Below are 15,471 nucleotides of genomic sequence, written 5' to 3' on the forward strand. Positions count from 1 at the left end.
CAAATTTTAAGACGACATAAGAAAAAAATTATAAAAAGTATGCTTCATTTCAAAAGAAGAGGAGAGTTTTTTGTTCATATTCGGGGTCAACCCTACTATATTAATGTGAAAAGTATTTTCATCGCCTTTTCTTACTAATTTTATTAGGGTTCACAAGTTAATATACATAGATATTTATTTAATTCTTTAATATAAGATTGCGTTAGGGTTAAAAGAACCTTCCCATGTTTCAACCCAAACTATCCCACTAAGTCCAAAGAATATGAAATGAAGCTAACTAGAGCATCAAATCAACAATTATTGTACAAATATTCAAAACAAAAAATTTGGATTTTTACAAAGTAATGGCCTAAAATGAAGGAGAAAAGATAACAATAGTGATGGATGTTAGATAAATCTAAAGGAAGGGAAGGAGAAGGTTTGATCCAGTATAAAGAAGCTAGAGGAAATGTGGTGATCTCGTGGAGGTAGGATCTCAAGAATTTGCGAGGAAATCTATAGATAAATGTCGTGATATAAAATTATGATTTTAGAACACGCTTGAATATTGATTCAGGATTATCATTTAAAGTGTTCAACAAATCAAATTTTGAGTTCAATACCACATTTTCCCTGTAAGAATTTATTTTTTTTTAATTATTAAACAGTAAAATCAATATTTTAGATTGTGTATCTAGGTATTTAGTTAAATAGTTTTAAGGAAAAATCTAAACATAAATGCAGTATATTTTTCATATGGATTTTGGGTTGACTATTCAAATATAAGAGAGTAATGCATCTGGCCATAGATTCAACAATAAATAATATGATAAGTAAATAGGTCCTAATTCTTCCATTTTAGTTTATATAACGTAATTTAATTGTACACAAAATTATGGGGAAAAGGTATTTTGGGATAAATTATATAGGTTGTAGGTAATCCTGATTTTAATATCAAGATTATATTTGGGAAAATGCACAAATATTTCTTCAATCTATGCCCGAAATCTCAGAGACACACTTTTATTATTGTAAGGTCTTATTACCCTCCTTAACTTACTTTATAAGTAATTTTCTACCCCTTTTCGGCCTACATGACACTAGTTTGAAAGAAAAAGTCAATCAACGTTGGGCCCACAAGATAGTGTCACGTAGGTCGAAAAGGGGTAGAAAATTACTTATAAAGTAAGTTTAAGGGGGTAATAGGACTTTAGTATAATATAAATGTGTCTCTGAGATTTCGAGCATAGATTGAAGAGGTACTTGTGCATTATCCCGATATATTTTAAATGTGAATCAAACAATCCCTTATAGTAGTACGTTACAAGTAATAAATATTTTATGTAAAATGTATTTAAATTTTTTATGTTTGATAGGTTAAAATGTTTTTAAAATAATTTTTGGCAAAAAATTAAATAAATTCCTTACAAATAACAAAACGATTTTCCTACTAGAAGTAGATCAAACAAGTTATTTTTTTAAATTACATTTTACTTAATTGTTTTTTCTTCACGCGCCCCACACACCCCCTCCCCCACCCCCACCCGACCATCCCACTATCTGGGTGGAGCTAGAAGCAAAACCAAGTATCTTTTGCTTAAATAATAAGAAATTCAATAAATATGTCCATATCTTAGGACTGTTATTAGCGCTTCAAGACGACATTCTAAATTTCAAAACGGAAAAGGGTCAAAAATATCCTTAAGCTATCTGAAATAGCTCAGATTTACCCTTAAACTATATTTTGGCTCAAAACTACCCTTTCCGTCAAACTATTGGGTCAAAAGTGACCTTCTTATTGGCGGAAGTTGTTAAATTCCACATGTGCCACATTAACTAAATCTCTAAATCTTAATTACTCATTTTCTCTCATTTCATTATTTTCCAAAAACGATTTCACCCCTTCTCCCTCATTTCGCGGTTAAGGTTTCATAGTTTTCTTAGTCGCTGGGTTTCAAATAGGATATTCGTGGTTATAGGTTAGTAAACTTTTTTCTTATTGTATTGTGTTTAGAATCACGAAATCCACTTTGAAACTCAGTTCCGAAGAAAGTTATGAAACCTTGGCCGCGAAATGATGGAAAAGTTGTGAAATTCTAACTATCATACTTTGAAATCGTAAACGTAATAAAATAAGAAATAATATTTACTAACCTACAACTATGAATATCCACTTTGAAACTCAGCCCCGAAGAAAGCTACGAAGCCTTAGGTGCGAAATTAGGGGAATGTTGTGAAATCCTAACTATCATGCTTTGAAATCATAAACATAATAAAAAAAATTTATTAGCCTACAAGCATGAATATCCACTTTGAAACCCAGCCTCGAAGAAAAGTATGAAACCCTAGCCGCGAAATGAGGGAGAACGGGTGAATACATCATTTCTGAAATAATGAAATGAGGGGGGAAGTAATTAGGATTTAGGGATTTAGTCTATGTGGCAGTGGGTGGCAGTGGAACCTTATTGGCATGCAATGTGACATCCACATGACATTTAACAACTTCTGTTGATAAGAAGGGTACTTTTGATTCAATAGTTTAACGGAAAGGGTAGTTTTGAGCCGAAATATAGTTTAAGGGTAAATATGAGTTATTTCGCATAGTTTAAGGGTATTTTTGACCCTTTCTATTTTTATCTACGTGGCAGTGGAATCCTATTTGGCATGCAATGTGGCATCCATATGGCATCCACGTGGCATTTAACAACTTCCGTTAATAAGAAGGGTATTTTTGACTCAATAGTATGACGGGAAGGATAGTTTTGAGCCGAAATAAAGTTTAAGGGTATATATGAGTTATTTCGAATAGTTTAGGGGTATTTTTGAGCCTTTTTCAATTTCAAAACCCCCCTAAAGTTAAAATCTTGATTTTGCTTCTGCCATTACGTACTCTCTAAAATTCATAAAATTAAAATCTTAATTCGATTTACATATAAATACGCTTAAAATCACACTACATTCGTGTAATCATACTTGTCCACTTTATTTTACTAAATTCAACAATATTTATCAACTTTATGAAATATATGAACAATTTTAAGCTTAATTCTTAATTTACCCTTATCATTAATTATAGTCATTTCCCTATTATATTTTTCAAGACATTGTATTTATTATATATTCAAAGAGTGATATAGTTTCTTAAGTGATAGTATGTCAAGTCAATAGTGGACAACTAATTTGTTGGACAAAGAAAATACACCCTTCGTCCATTTTATACTCCCTCCGTTCGGAATTGTTTGTCATGTTGAACTTATCGAAAGTCAATTTGACTAATTTTCAAAGGTAAATAGGATCACATTAATTCGATATTTTAAACAAAAAAATTAGACATTCTAAAACTATATGAAAAGTAATATAAATTACAATTTTTTGCATATTAATATGATGAAAAATACATCTTAAAATGTGTGTCAAAGTTTTTATAGTTTAACTTTAAAAATAGAAACTATGACAAACAATACCAGACGAAGGGAGTATGTCATTTCTTTCTATAAATAGTTGAATTACAATACTTGTCATTTTATAAAATTTAGGCATAAATTATCATATTTGACCTATTATACCCTTGATAGAATGTTTAATTAATCTTGAAAATGTATTCATCATATATCATAAAATTAACTTAAGAAAACATTAAATAAAAATAGAAGGGATCTACAACATTTCTTAATGCAAGTACAAAATAAAAAAAATGACATAAAATAAAACAGGGAAAATATTTTTTTTCTTATTTACCAAACACTAAAAAAATATTTTATAAAAATTCCACTTATTTTTATTTTCCTTAAGAGTACCAAACACACCATTAATTCCAACAACCTCATGAATGGACAAAAACATTTATATATATATACCCTAAAAGAATCTAATTTTGTCTTGAAATGATTCTTTGAAAAACTCTCACCAAAGGCCACATTTATTTTTCCCCTTTCTGTTCGTACCATTCATGACTCAACCACCACCAAATTAGGCCAAATGCAATTTTATTTATTTTTTTAAATTTAATTTACTCAAAAATCTCTCATTTTAATTTCATCAAAAAAACCTTGAAAAAGACAAACAATTACTTAATCTACAAGTGTTCTGAAGAAGCTATGGATTTAAGTGCCATTAGAAAACATAAACACATTGTGAAGATTTGTCAATTGAGTTGTCTTCTCTTTACTTCTACTGTTTAAGAAAAAAAAAAGTTGTTTAGAGCGTTTATAAATTAGTTGATTTTCTCGATTGTTTCATGGCGATGTTGAAATTGAATTGTGGATGGCATTTGGGAATGGGGAAAAAGTTCGATTTTGGTAATCGTGGATTTTTGAGATTTGGAGGTATGAGAATTCGAAGAGATGATGAGAAACAGGGGATTTGGTTGAATTGCAGCAGCGGTGTTGAAAATGGTACGACGATTACTATGAGTGGTACTGATTACTATTATAGTTCGATAGCATCAATGACTGATTCTACGACTCAAATTGATAACGACAATGGAGAGGAATTTGTGAGGATGATGAGGGAAGCTCAGCCTTATTTTCTTGCGCATAGGGATCGGACATTTGTTGTTCTTCTATCAGCTGAGATTATTGATAGCCCTTATTTGTCTTCCATAATCAAGGTATGTGTGTTTAAATTTATCGAATCAGTATGTTTTTGAGTATAGAATCGATAAAAGAATGAAATTAAACATACTTAGTTCGGATGTATATTTGAATCTATGTTTTTGAGTATAGAATCGATAAAAGAATGAAATTAAACATACTTAGTTCGGATGTATATTCACACTATATATTTATAAATAATAAATTTAGAATCATTTTATGTTAAAACGTGAAAAAAAGTTCTTCTATTTTAACGAAGGTTTCAAGTTCGAGCACTCTAGAAAATACTTACTCTTTGATGAATCTTTACGTGTTGTAGTAAATAGAGGATTTGTAAACTTTTGAACTATGATTGACTTGAATTTAATAATTCTATTTTCTTAATTTTAATTTATTTGTCTTTTTTTGGTAAATAAAATATTTGAATTTTATATAATTATAAAAAGTAAAAGTATTGGTCAAAGTATTATTGAAGAATTGAAATTAAAAAGTCATTAATATTTTTAAAAAAATATGTCAAGGGGGTAGGTGCATGTGTTTTACGTGTAAGACTACTAAATAGTGTGAACGCAAAATAAGATTATAGGAGCTATAAATATTGCAATAAATTGAACTTGCCTTTTACGAGGAAGTTTGCTCAGTTACAAAAATAGAAAGGTCGTATTAAAAAGCATTAAAAAGTAAAAAAAAAGTTATCATTTCTTAAAATAAAATAAAAGAAATCATGATAAGTGAAGCGACAAATTGTATTTTCTTTGACTAATTAATGATTGCATTTTGTTGGAAATGAACTTTAGGGAAAATCAATTGTAAAGTTTATGGGCAAAATATTTTAAAAGTTTTGTAATAGTAGTTATAAATAGTTTAAATAGGATAAATTTAAATTTTATTTTATCATATAATTTATATTCATTGATGATCATGTTATTATTTTAATAGTTATTTTATTTCTTACTTTGTCAATTATATAACAACAAATAATAATATAATTTAATAACTTATTCTAAATATTATATGTTATTTAATAATATAATATAATAATAATATTCATGGTCGAGACTTTGAGAGTCATCAATCAAATATCCAACCTAAATAAGAAAACCGGTCGAGCCGGACAGAGCGGGTCGACAGTTAACCAGTGGCACTACCGGTTCATGTCCATTCCCGTTGCCGGCGAACATTTCTTATTCAAAATTCTCCGATTCCGACTCCGACTCTAACTTCACCAACTCCCTATAAATTTTCAATGTCAGCTTCACCGGCAACGCCTTGTGCTCCAGTTATTAAACAATGTAAGCTACCAATTTTCGCTCGCAGCGATGTTTGGACAACTCCAGTTGAAAATAGTTTCCAAGGGAGGCGAAAGTTGTTATCATTAAGGGTTAATTTTTCGAAGAGATTGTCAATTAGGTGCGGTGTTTATGGGGAAATGGAAAGTGCAGCTGGTTTTTACGACGTTAGCAGTGCAATAAAAGATGACTTATTCGTTGGGTTTTTTCGAGAAGCTTGGCCTTATTTTCTTGCGCATAGAGGAAGCGCTTTCGTTGTTTTAATCTCAGCTGAAATTGTTGATAGTCCTCATTTGGATCATCTTCTTATGGCATGTTCCTATTTTAATTTTGTCTTCCAGTTATCTCGTTTGGCCATACATTTTGAAGCTAAAACTTGAAAATATGAGGTTACGAAGTTTTGATTTTGGGAACTTCAAGTTTTCTTTGGACATGGATTTAAATTGAATTCTTTTGTCAAGTTTCGTGATTGAAAGTGAAATTTCTTCCAAAACGGCGAGTTTTTGGAAACTTGAAAATGTTTGAAGATCAGATTTCATGGCCAAATAGATATTTGAAGATAAATTTTCAGAAACTACTGCCAAGATCTATGGCCAAACGTTAGCTCAATGTGTTTGTTTTCTTTTTCCTTTTCTAGTAGTGGAATTCCAAGTTTGGATTTTTTAAAATAAGATTTGGTTGGAGATTTTGTAACTCTACTGTTTAATGTGTGATTTAGAGAAGTTATAAATTTTAAGAGAACTTAAACTGATAAAAATTTAAGAAGATTCACGTAGTTGAATTGGGTTAGTTTGGGATTGAGTAGTGATTGATTGATTTTTGGTAATTGTAAGTTCATTAGTTTGTTGATTTATCCCACTTTTAGTAATGCATGACGGTTTGTTTTACGCACAAACGTTGCAGGATATCTCGCTCCTTCATGGCCTGGGAATCAAGTTTGTTCTTGTACCCGGAACTCATGTCCAAATTGATAGGTTTCTGGCTGAAAGAGGTCAGCAAAATGTTGTTGTTTTCTTTTCTTGTTCAGTTTGATAGTCTAGTTTCTAGCCGCTCGTGTGTTTTCTTCACTATTTCTGATGCTGATAGCAAATAATTGTTATTCTCTTAATTTTATTATTCTTGATGATAGACAAAAAATTTCAGCTTAAATTAGGTCGATATTAACCAGGAGTCTTCGTACTTAGTGAAAGACTTGTATGTCCATGTTCTTTGAGATTTAGTGAACCTCTTGTTTTAGAGAACTCATAATATAATTTTAAAAACACTCTGGAGTACTTGTATTGGAACGAAATGGAGCTGAATGTGAATTCAGTTGATTCGTATAGCTGGTGTTGGTTAGTTTGTGATTGATACAAAGTTAATCAATTAATAGTTATATCAGACGGAGTTTTGATGACTTTTGTCTTAACTAAAATGTTAATTTTCATCGTCTTGATGTTATCATCGTCTAAAAAGTGTCCCTGCATTGGTACATGCATCGTCCTTTCAGATTAACAGAAACAATCTAAGCATGTTTTACTCACAAACTCTGAAGATATTAAGCTAATAAAGACTCAGTAAAGTCTAAAAGGTATTCTGCCTCTAATTTCGCTCGACAATTGCTTGGGTCTGCTCTAAACAGTGAAAACTTCAGGTTAAAGCTTGATCAACTTGCTAATGATGAGCTGGAGCTCATAACCTAGTAAATAGTTTAGATGCAAGATCCTTTTTCCTATTATATTGATTGTAATGCATTTCCAAAAATTGCTAAAATTAACATGGAGAAACCCAAAGCTTCGGCATCCATTTTCATTCATAGAAAGAGGAATCAATAGCATTAATGGCTTGATGATTATGCATTTTAGAATAACCAAATTTTGCATGGAAAGGAGTTTAACAGTCTTTACTATTCAAACTCCTGGATTTTTTCCTTTTTAATTAGCACCATTATATTATTTTTCTTTTCTCTAAACTACAACTTTATCTCTATCTTAAGAAGAATATTCTCAGAAGCAAGTGATTTGAAAACTCTTTCTTACAGGAAGTGAGCCCAAGTATGTAGGCCGCTACAGAGTAACAGACCCTGATTCACTGATGGCTGCAATGGATGCAGCTGGAAGAATTCGTCTTATGATAGAGGCAAAGTTGTCTCCGGGGCCATCATTGACTGGTGTCCGCCGGCATGGAGAAAATAGTCGCTGGCATGATGGTGTTAGTGTTGCTAGTGGTAATTTTCTAGCAATGAAGGTGAGAATATAACGTCATTGCACAATGTAAATATTATGAAAATATATTTTCATTCTTTTAAGGTTTTAAATTTTTTGCATCAAATGTCATTTCAATGACAATGAGGTTGACTTGGGATTTCATTATAAATTTCGGCAGAGAAGAGGAGTTGTAGAAGGAATTGATTATGCAGCGACTGGTGAAGTAAAGAAGATAGACGTTTCTCGCATTCGTGAGAGACTTGATCAGGATAGCATTGTGTTATTAAGCAATCTTGGATATTCCAGCTCTGGAGAAGTTTTGAACTGCAAGTATGCTTTATGGCTTTTGATAGGTATCTTTGTTGTTGTTGAGCGTCATTAGTCCTGCATCTTGTTCTACGAAAATCGTTAAAATCAGTGAGCAAACAGAATTTCAGGAAGCTATATACTAGAGTATAGTGATACATAAGACTTTCACCTTAGTAGTGATCAATTTTCCGGTTCTACCCTCTGTTTTAATAAAACTGGTAAGCTTCCATTATCAAGTTTCCTTTAACTTATGGGACATTCTCCTTTCTTTCCTCAACTGCTTGACAGGCATGAAGTGCTCCTTCTCTCTTCTTCTTCGCCTGCTTATTCTTCATCTTTTTTTTTTGTGAAAACTCGTGCACTTGGAAGATTGCAATACTTAAATCTCAGTGATAGGTTCAAAACTCATAAGTCAAATCAAAAGGAAGTCTTCTAGTGAAATTCTTAAAATGAAAAAAGGGGAAATAACTAACAAGAATGTGATTTATGCCTAGGGTGCATGTCAACTATTATCAGAAGTGTAAAATTAATTATTGTAAAAGAAATATTTCTTCAGGTTGATCTCATTTTGGTCACACTTTTGGGTTTATGTTTACTTGATTGAATAGGTTACACTCAATTTGGGTGGTTTCCTATAGTAACATTACCTATCAATTATTGTCTTCACGATTCATGTAGTTTTAGATATAATTCAGACACTCTCAACACGGTGATAAGGAAGTACACCAATAACATTCTCTGCTCTTCTTTCATTACAAGATAGTACTAATAAAAAATATTGTGCTCGTGCAGACACACACATATATTTGACATTATGACTCCCATCTATTGGAGGGGTGATATAGATGGACTTGTGGAGTTGAAATTAGCTTAACATCGAACTTTGAACATATCTCTATCCCTCACCATGAGTAGAAGCCAACAATTTCACGATTTTATGTGTGTCAGTGCCCTCTGTGGGAATGCTATTTTTTTAATATCAATCTGCTTTTCTTGGGAATTTAGCTTGTTTTAAACAGTGATCATGTGTTTGCAGATATTACTTTAATTTCACGATTTTATGTGTGTCAGTTCCCTCTGCGGGAATGCTATTTTTTTAATATCAATCTGCTTTTCTTGGGAACTTAGCTTGTTTTAAACAGTGGTCATGTGTTTGCAGATATTACTTCATATCTTAATGTGTACTAGTTTTTCATGTTTTTACAAAACTATTTCTAGAGGCTCTAGAGGAAAAAGTCTTTCTACTTACAAAAGGTAGGGGCGAGGCTGCGTAACAGAACCCTCCCCAGACCCCACTTGTAGGATTACACTGGTTACGTTGTTGTACAAAACTATATCTAATTAACTGGGCTAGATGCTCAGTACACCACATTTTTCTGAAACTACCATTGTAAGTCAGCTTTTTGTGAATATGTTTAAGTGTGTCACAGCCCTCGATGTGAATGCTTATCTTTTAAATCAATCTACTATCTTGGGAACTCAACTTGTAATACACAGTCGTCATCTGTTCATGATCCCATGTTGACTTATGTTAGAATAGGAATAAGTATTTCTTACTTAGAATAGGAATTAGAATAGGAATAAGAATAGGAATTCTAGTTGGAAAAGGTTTCCAATGTAGTGTCTATAAATAGGGTCTTCATGTAACAATAGATACGCAATTCAATAATATTTTCTCCAATATTTCTCACAAGTTATGTTGAGTTAATTCATTTTACAATTCCTAATGTGTAACATGTTTTACTTTTTCCTATAAGCATTTTCTGATTGATTAAGCTGTAGATGCTCAGCACACAACATTCCCGACTCTTCAATCATGAGTCGGTGTTTTGTGGATATGTTTTTTCTTTCCGTCTTTATTTTGCCTTGAGTTTTAAGATTGATAGTGTGTTTTATTTTATTGAAGCACATATGAAGTTGCTACAGCTTGTGCCTTGGCTCTAGGAGCAGAGAAACTGATTTGTATTATAGATGGTCCAATTCTGGATGAGTCTGGCCGTCTTATTCGTTTCTTGACTCTTCAAGATGCTGACATGCTGGTTCGCAAACGAGCAGAACAAAGTGAGGCAGCAGCTAATTATGTAAAAGCTGTCAGTCAAGAGGACTTCAATTGTTTAGGTCACAATGGTTCTAATGGATCAATCTCTTCCTACAATATGAATGGGTTTAGCCAAAAATACAGTGTTTTTCAGAATGGTGTTGGTTTTGACAATGGGAATGGGCTTTGGTCTAGTGAGCAGGGTTTTGCCATTGGAGGACAAGAGAGGTTAAGTCGACTAAATGGTTATCTTTCAGAGTTAGCTGCAGCTGCTTTCGTGTGCAGAGTAAGATCCTGGCTGTCTAATCACTATATCTGCAGATTTTTAGAAGTGTCCAAACTAGACAATAATTGTCATGTTATTTACCAGAACCCTAAACATACAACAGAAAATTGCATGTTTTCTGAACTTGACCGTTGATGGCTAAAGGGGTAGAATTTGGAAGTTGTCACTCTTTGCTGTTAAAACTTCTTTTATAATAGCTTGTGCATTAGAGATATGTATATTTACAGAATAGTAATTTCATGTTCTCACTACATATTATGGCTATATATGGTTTGCTGTGTCAGTAACTATCAACTTTTACAGTGATCTATCATCTGATCAAATTTTCATGTCTCTACTAAATTGACTCCTCATTTATCAATATGATATCTCTATTGGCTTATTGGTTAAAAGTTTTGCGAATTCTGTACTCCATTTGCCATCAGGGAGGTGTTCAACGAGTTCACCTGCTGGATGGTACTATTGGTGGAGTTTTACTAAAGGAATTGTTCCAAAGAGATGGAGTTGGGACAATGGTAGCTAGGTATGCAAATCTTGATGAAATATTGCTTGTAATTTAGTCAAGACATGTTGATATTCATTTCTCCACATTTACATCATTTCCTCTTTAAGTTGATCAATGATATTCACTTTTCCTTGTGTTTTTGAACCGTCAAATCCATGGTAGAAATAGTTCACTGTCAAAGCAAGTCATGAATGAGACGACAAAAATATAATCTACAATTAACGAGCTCAGTTGGTTAAGAGTAACAAATTGGGCTAATGTGAGCCACCTTTGACCATTATGATTAAAACACCATGTGGAGAAGAACAGCTGAAATTACTGTGCTATTATTTCATTCCAAATTTGACATTTTGTTTCTTTGTGGAGAAATCCATGGCGCAACTTAAAAGATCAATCCCCTAGGACACAATTTGGTATATGACTAATTGAAGTAATATCCAGAATTTCCTTAGATGTTTAACGAGCTACTTACATTGCCAAAATAAACTTAGCTTTCCTTTTACAATATTGATATATAGAACTCCACGAGCAGTGAGAATCTACATGTCTCTGGTTGTCTGATCCACTCCCTATATGACATTATGTTTCTCACCACAAAAGTTCATGGTTTCCCTGTCTCTAGGATTAACAGTTGTACTCTCAGTCGTATAATTACGTTAGGACATGGCTAATTGATATTTGCTATCCTTTTTATGACTATCTTTCGACTAAGATGTGCATGAATCTCTCTTTCTCAGTGATCTTTATGAAGGAACACGAATGGCTCGGCTGTCAGATATTCCCGAGATCAAACAATTATTACAACCTCTAGAAGAGTCTGGAACATTGATCAGAAGGAGCGAGGAAGAGGTTAATCTTGATGCTTTTTATTATGGGAAAATACTTGCTAAATCAGCTTCTATTTGGTTAATGTTTGTATATCACTTTTCTTTTTTCATAATTATGTGTTTTTTACTTGTTCTAGCTTGTGGAGGCACTGCATTCATTCATTGTTGTGGAGAGAGAAGGCCACGTTATAGCTTGTGCCGCTCTCTTTCCTTACTTTGAAGAAAAATGTGGAGAGGTTGCTGCTATTGCCGTTTCTCCTGATTGTCGTGGCCAAGGACAAGGAGACAAATTACTAGGTAACTCTTTCTCATAGTAAAACTAATTACTTCTTCGATAATAATGCATGTAAGAAGTTTCAGGATGTTGTGATTATTTGCATTTGTCCTATGAAGTTGCAAACACGTTAAAAAGGAACAACCTTAGGTTTAAGATATTCCGTAAAGCCTTTAATCACTTGGATTAGCAAACAGTGCAAAGCATAAAATAAAGACATGATGAATCTACTTACCATCAATGACATGTTATATATCAGAACATCGTCACAAATGATAATAATGCCACCAACATAAGTTGTAAGAGTTAGTTCAGTACCTCCAGTAATACCTTAAGATTTTTTAGGAAGCCCAAGCATTAAAATGAGCCAATTATACATACTGTATATAGCAATGGAATGTGATCATTTAGTATTTCCCCATGTGATTATCCATTCCTCCAATCTTTCCTTGTACGTGTGGAAGAAATTTTGAAAGCAAACAATTAGATATAAAAGCTCCTCAGCTACACCCTTACGTGCTTTCCCTCAAAGATGTCCCTCAACTTTTGTGTTTCTCTCAATACAACCTCTACTCTCTCTAATAATCAGACACAGTCTAGCCTTTTTCCGTTCTATGAAAATCCATAGTTCGAAATCAACTCACCGAAATCATTGACATTTGTTGAATTTCTTGAGGTTATTTTCTAGAATGGAATTGATGTGAAGAGTAAGGGATGATAAAAGCTAACAGACTAAAATCAACGAAATAAATGAGAAAGCACAAATGAAATATTGGAGTTCAATATTAAGAACATTTTACTGCAAACTAGCACTAGATTGTTCTCAACCAGAATCCAATTTTTTGCCCACCAATGGATTTTGTCTAGCCATAAAATCAAAGAAGATTCTTTCTCCTGTTTTTTTTCCCTAATATTCTTCTTGAATATAAACAATAACAACGATGAAAACAACCGTCGTTTTTACTTTTTTATTAATAAACAAGAACTAAGACATGAAGGTTTATAGGAATAAGTCCAAGCCAAAGCTGTGATTTTAGATCATTGTTTTTTTTTTTGAGGAAGTAACTTGTATTACCAATAGAGGAGTACTCCAGGAGTAGTCCAGTAATACTTACAAAACAAAGATCACAATTTTGGAATACCTTTAAACCAGAACTTGACAATTAGATGTTACTTGGGTAGCAAATGCAACTTATGGACTCGTATTTTGCAACAATGTTCTCTTCAACTTGTTTGTAAAAATTCCCAAGCTCCAAACGAGGTATTCCTTAAACGCCTTGGTCTTGACACGAGTTAACGGTCCACTAAACATCTCGGAATTGTACACAATAGGCTGCGTAGTGTCTGTCTATCCAAGATCGTATCAACTTATTTCTCATAGTTATGCTTTGTTGGTCTTGCACTTTATTAAAGAATGTTGTGTCCTTAAAAGTTGAGACAAATTGTTATGTGTTTACTTCTTTTCTATCTACCTAAACGCAGTTGGTGTCCTTGAACATTTTGGTCTGATTAAAATTCTGCACTTGTTATTGCAATAGCCAATAACTTTCTATTCCAAAAATAAATTGTAGATTACATCGAGAAGAAGGCATCCTCCCTTGGATTGCAAATGTTGTTTCTGCTTACAACTCGCACAGCTGATTGGTACGTTCTTTCCACTTTCCTGCTCCCTGGCTAATATATACATTGTTCTTCCAATTGGCAAATGAACATTGATTGCCAAACTGAAGTGCAATGGACAATTGCAGATAACTGAGTGTCATTAAATTTATTGCAATATTTAAACTGAATTTGAGAATACAAGTCCTTTAGTCATTTCAACGGGGAGATAAAGCTGTCAAGGTACAGAGAATCATAAAGGAAAAGAAGAAAAGAGTTCCTCTTGATTATTATTACTACTTGTTTTTTGGGTATGCATGTTGCACGTGTAATTCATATCAATGAGTATAAAATTTTAAAAATCGCATAAATATTTAAAACTGCGTTTGAGTTATAAAATGAATTCAAAAGTATAAGCTCTTTGAGAAGATGGATGTTGATCCTATTTAACTAACTCAATAAAAAAAGCTGTCCCGTAAAAGTATTCAGATGCTTTGTTATAATTTCGACATGTTAGTTCTGCATTTGCTTTACAGCACAGACAGTAGCACAATGTGCTTACTTGTACTTCATTAAATCATGAAGTTCATGTGATTTACTTTGTTAAACTCAAAATGGAGCACTAATAAATCTTAACATTTTCTCTTAAGATATAGCTGCCCCGCAAGAGTATTCAGACACAAGAAACCTCATAATCAAGCATTTTTGTCATAGTTACATTCATATAATGTTCAAAGTTGAGACTGGATTTTGTCCTTGAACAAGAAAAATATCATTGACAGATGGTTTCTTGATTTGATTTTCATGTATGCATTTCTCTCCTTTACAGGTTTGTTAGGCGCGGTTTTTCTGAATGTTCCATCGACCGTATACCAGCTCAAAAAAGGAAAAAGATCAATCTCTCTCGTAGGTCAAAGTACTACATGAAGAAGCTGCTACCTGATAGAAGTGGTATACGCTTTGACAACCCCTTTTCATAAGAACAAAAACAGGTTTCTGCGTAGTGTCTCTGCAATAAAGCTTGGATTAAATGGTTAATCCTTGTTAATCTGTGTCCATTAAGTGTAATCATAGCAAAGAAAGTATAAAGCTATGCACCTGTAAAATCTCAGGCATGTTACATTGTCTGCTCTATAATGTAGCTTATGCTTGATTTGGTTGCTAACATTCATCTGTCTTTTACCTTTTTGGGTCAAATTTTTAGAGTTGAGAAAAGGTGGAGCTAAGGTTCCTTCTTGTGCTCCATAGATGTTCATTTGATTCCTGTGGATTGGAGTGTGTTAACTGAGCCTCTTGCTTATGGTAACAGTACATAACATGGTCTAGAGATGGTCGATTTATCGGTTCAGTAACTTTAACTTGCAAAATGTGGACTTATTGTTAGGCAACAATGAGACTATGACTTAACCCTTTAATGAGTTGTATACAAAAGTAAAATAAGGGCTTGCATCTAGTGAAAATATGCAACTACTTTTTTCAATGGTTTCAATTTGTTCTCATTTCATTTCAAAGTGGAAACAAATAAAAGTTCGAGTTAAAACCCAGAAAGCCAGTTTTAGGAATAGTTGCTGAAAGATTAATTAACGT

General features: G+C 32.8%; 1 protein-coding gene across 2 annotated transcripts; it reads left to right on the forward strand.

Annotated features, from left to right (window-relative positions):
- The first annotated feature begins 3,849 nt into the window (after window positions 1–3,849).
- On the forward strand, window positions 3,850–15,195 carry LOC107014936 (probable amino-acid acetyltransferase NAGS1, chloroplastic). 2 transcript variants are annotated; one of them, XM_015215060.2, is made up of 10 exons: window positions 3,850–4,588; window positions 6,764–6,851; window positions 7,881–8,086; window positions 8,225–8,376; window positions 10,262–10,679; window positions 11,105–11,202; window positions 11,922–12,033; window positions 12,149–12,308; window positions 13,857–13,929; window positions 14,714–15,195. In XM_015215060.2, the coding sequence occupies exons 1-10, from the start codon at window positions 4,217–4,219 to the stop codon at window positions 14,862–14,864; spliced, it is 1,830 nt and encodes a 609-aa protein (XP_015070546.1). In that variant the 5' UTR covers window positions 3,850–4,216; the 3' UTR covers window positions 14,865–15,195. The 2 variants fall into 2 exon arrangements, with proteins under 2 accessions (XP_015070546.1, XP_015070547.1); XM_015215061.2 differs by lacking the exon at window positions 3,850–4,588 and adding an exon at window positions 5,623–6,171.
- Window positions 15,196–15,471: the final 276 nt, after the last annotated feature.

The sequence above is a fragment of the Solanum pennellii genome, chromosome 3, assembly GCF_001406875.1.
Source record: "Solanum pennellii chromosome 3, SPENNV200".
Classification (NCBI taxonomy): Eukaryota; Viridiplantae; Streptophyta; class Magnoliopsida; order Solanales; family Solanaceae; genus Solanum; species Solanum pennellii.

Excerpts from the sequence above, each read along its gene's own strand:
- LOC107014936 (XM_015215060.2), top strand. The coding sequence starts at position 4,217 with ATGGCGATGTTGAAATTGAATTGTGGATGGCATTTGGGAATGGGGAAA. Across the intron at positions 8,087-8,224 it reads GTAATTTTCTAGCAATGAAG|AGAAGAGGAGTTGTAGAAGG; the intron begins GTGAGAATATAA and ends AAATTTCGGCAG. Across the intron at positions 8,377-10,261 it reads GGAGAAGTTTTGAACTGCAA|CACATATGAAGTTGCTACAG; the intron begins GTATGCTTTATG and ends ATTTTATTGAAG.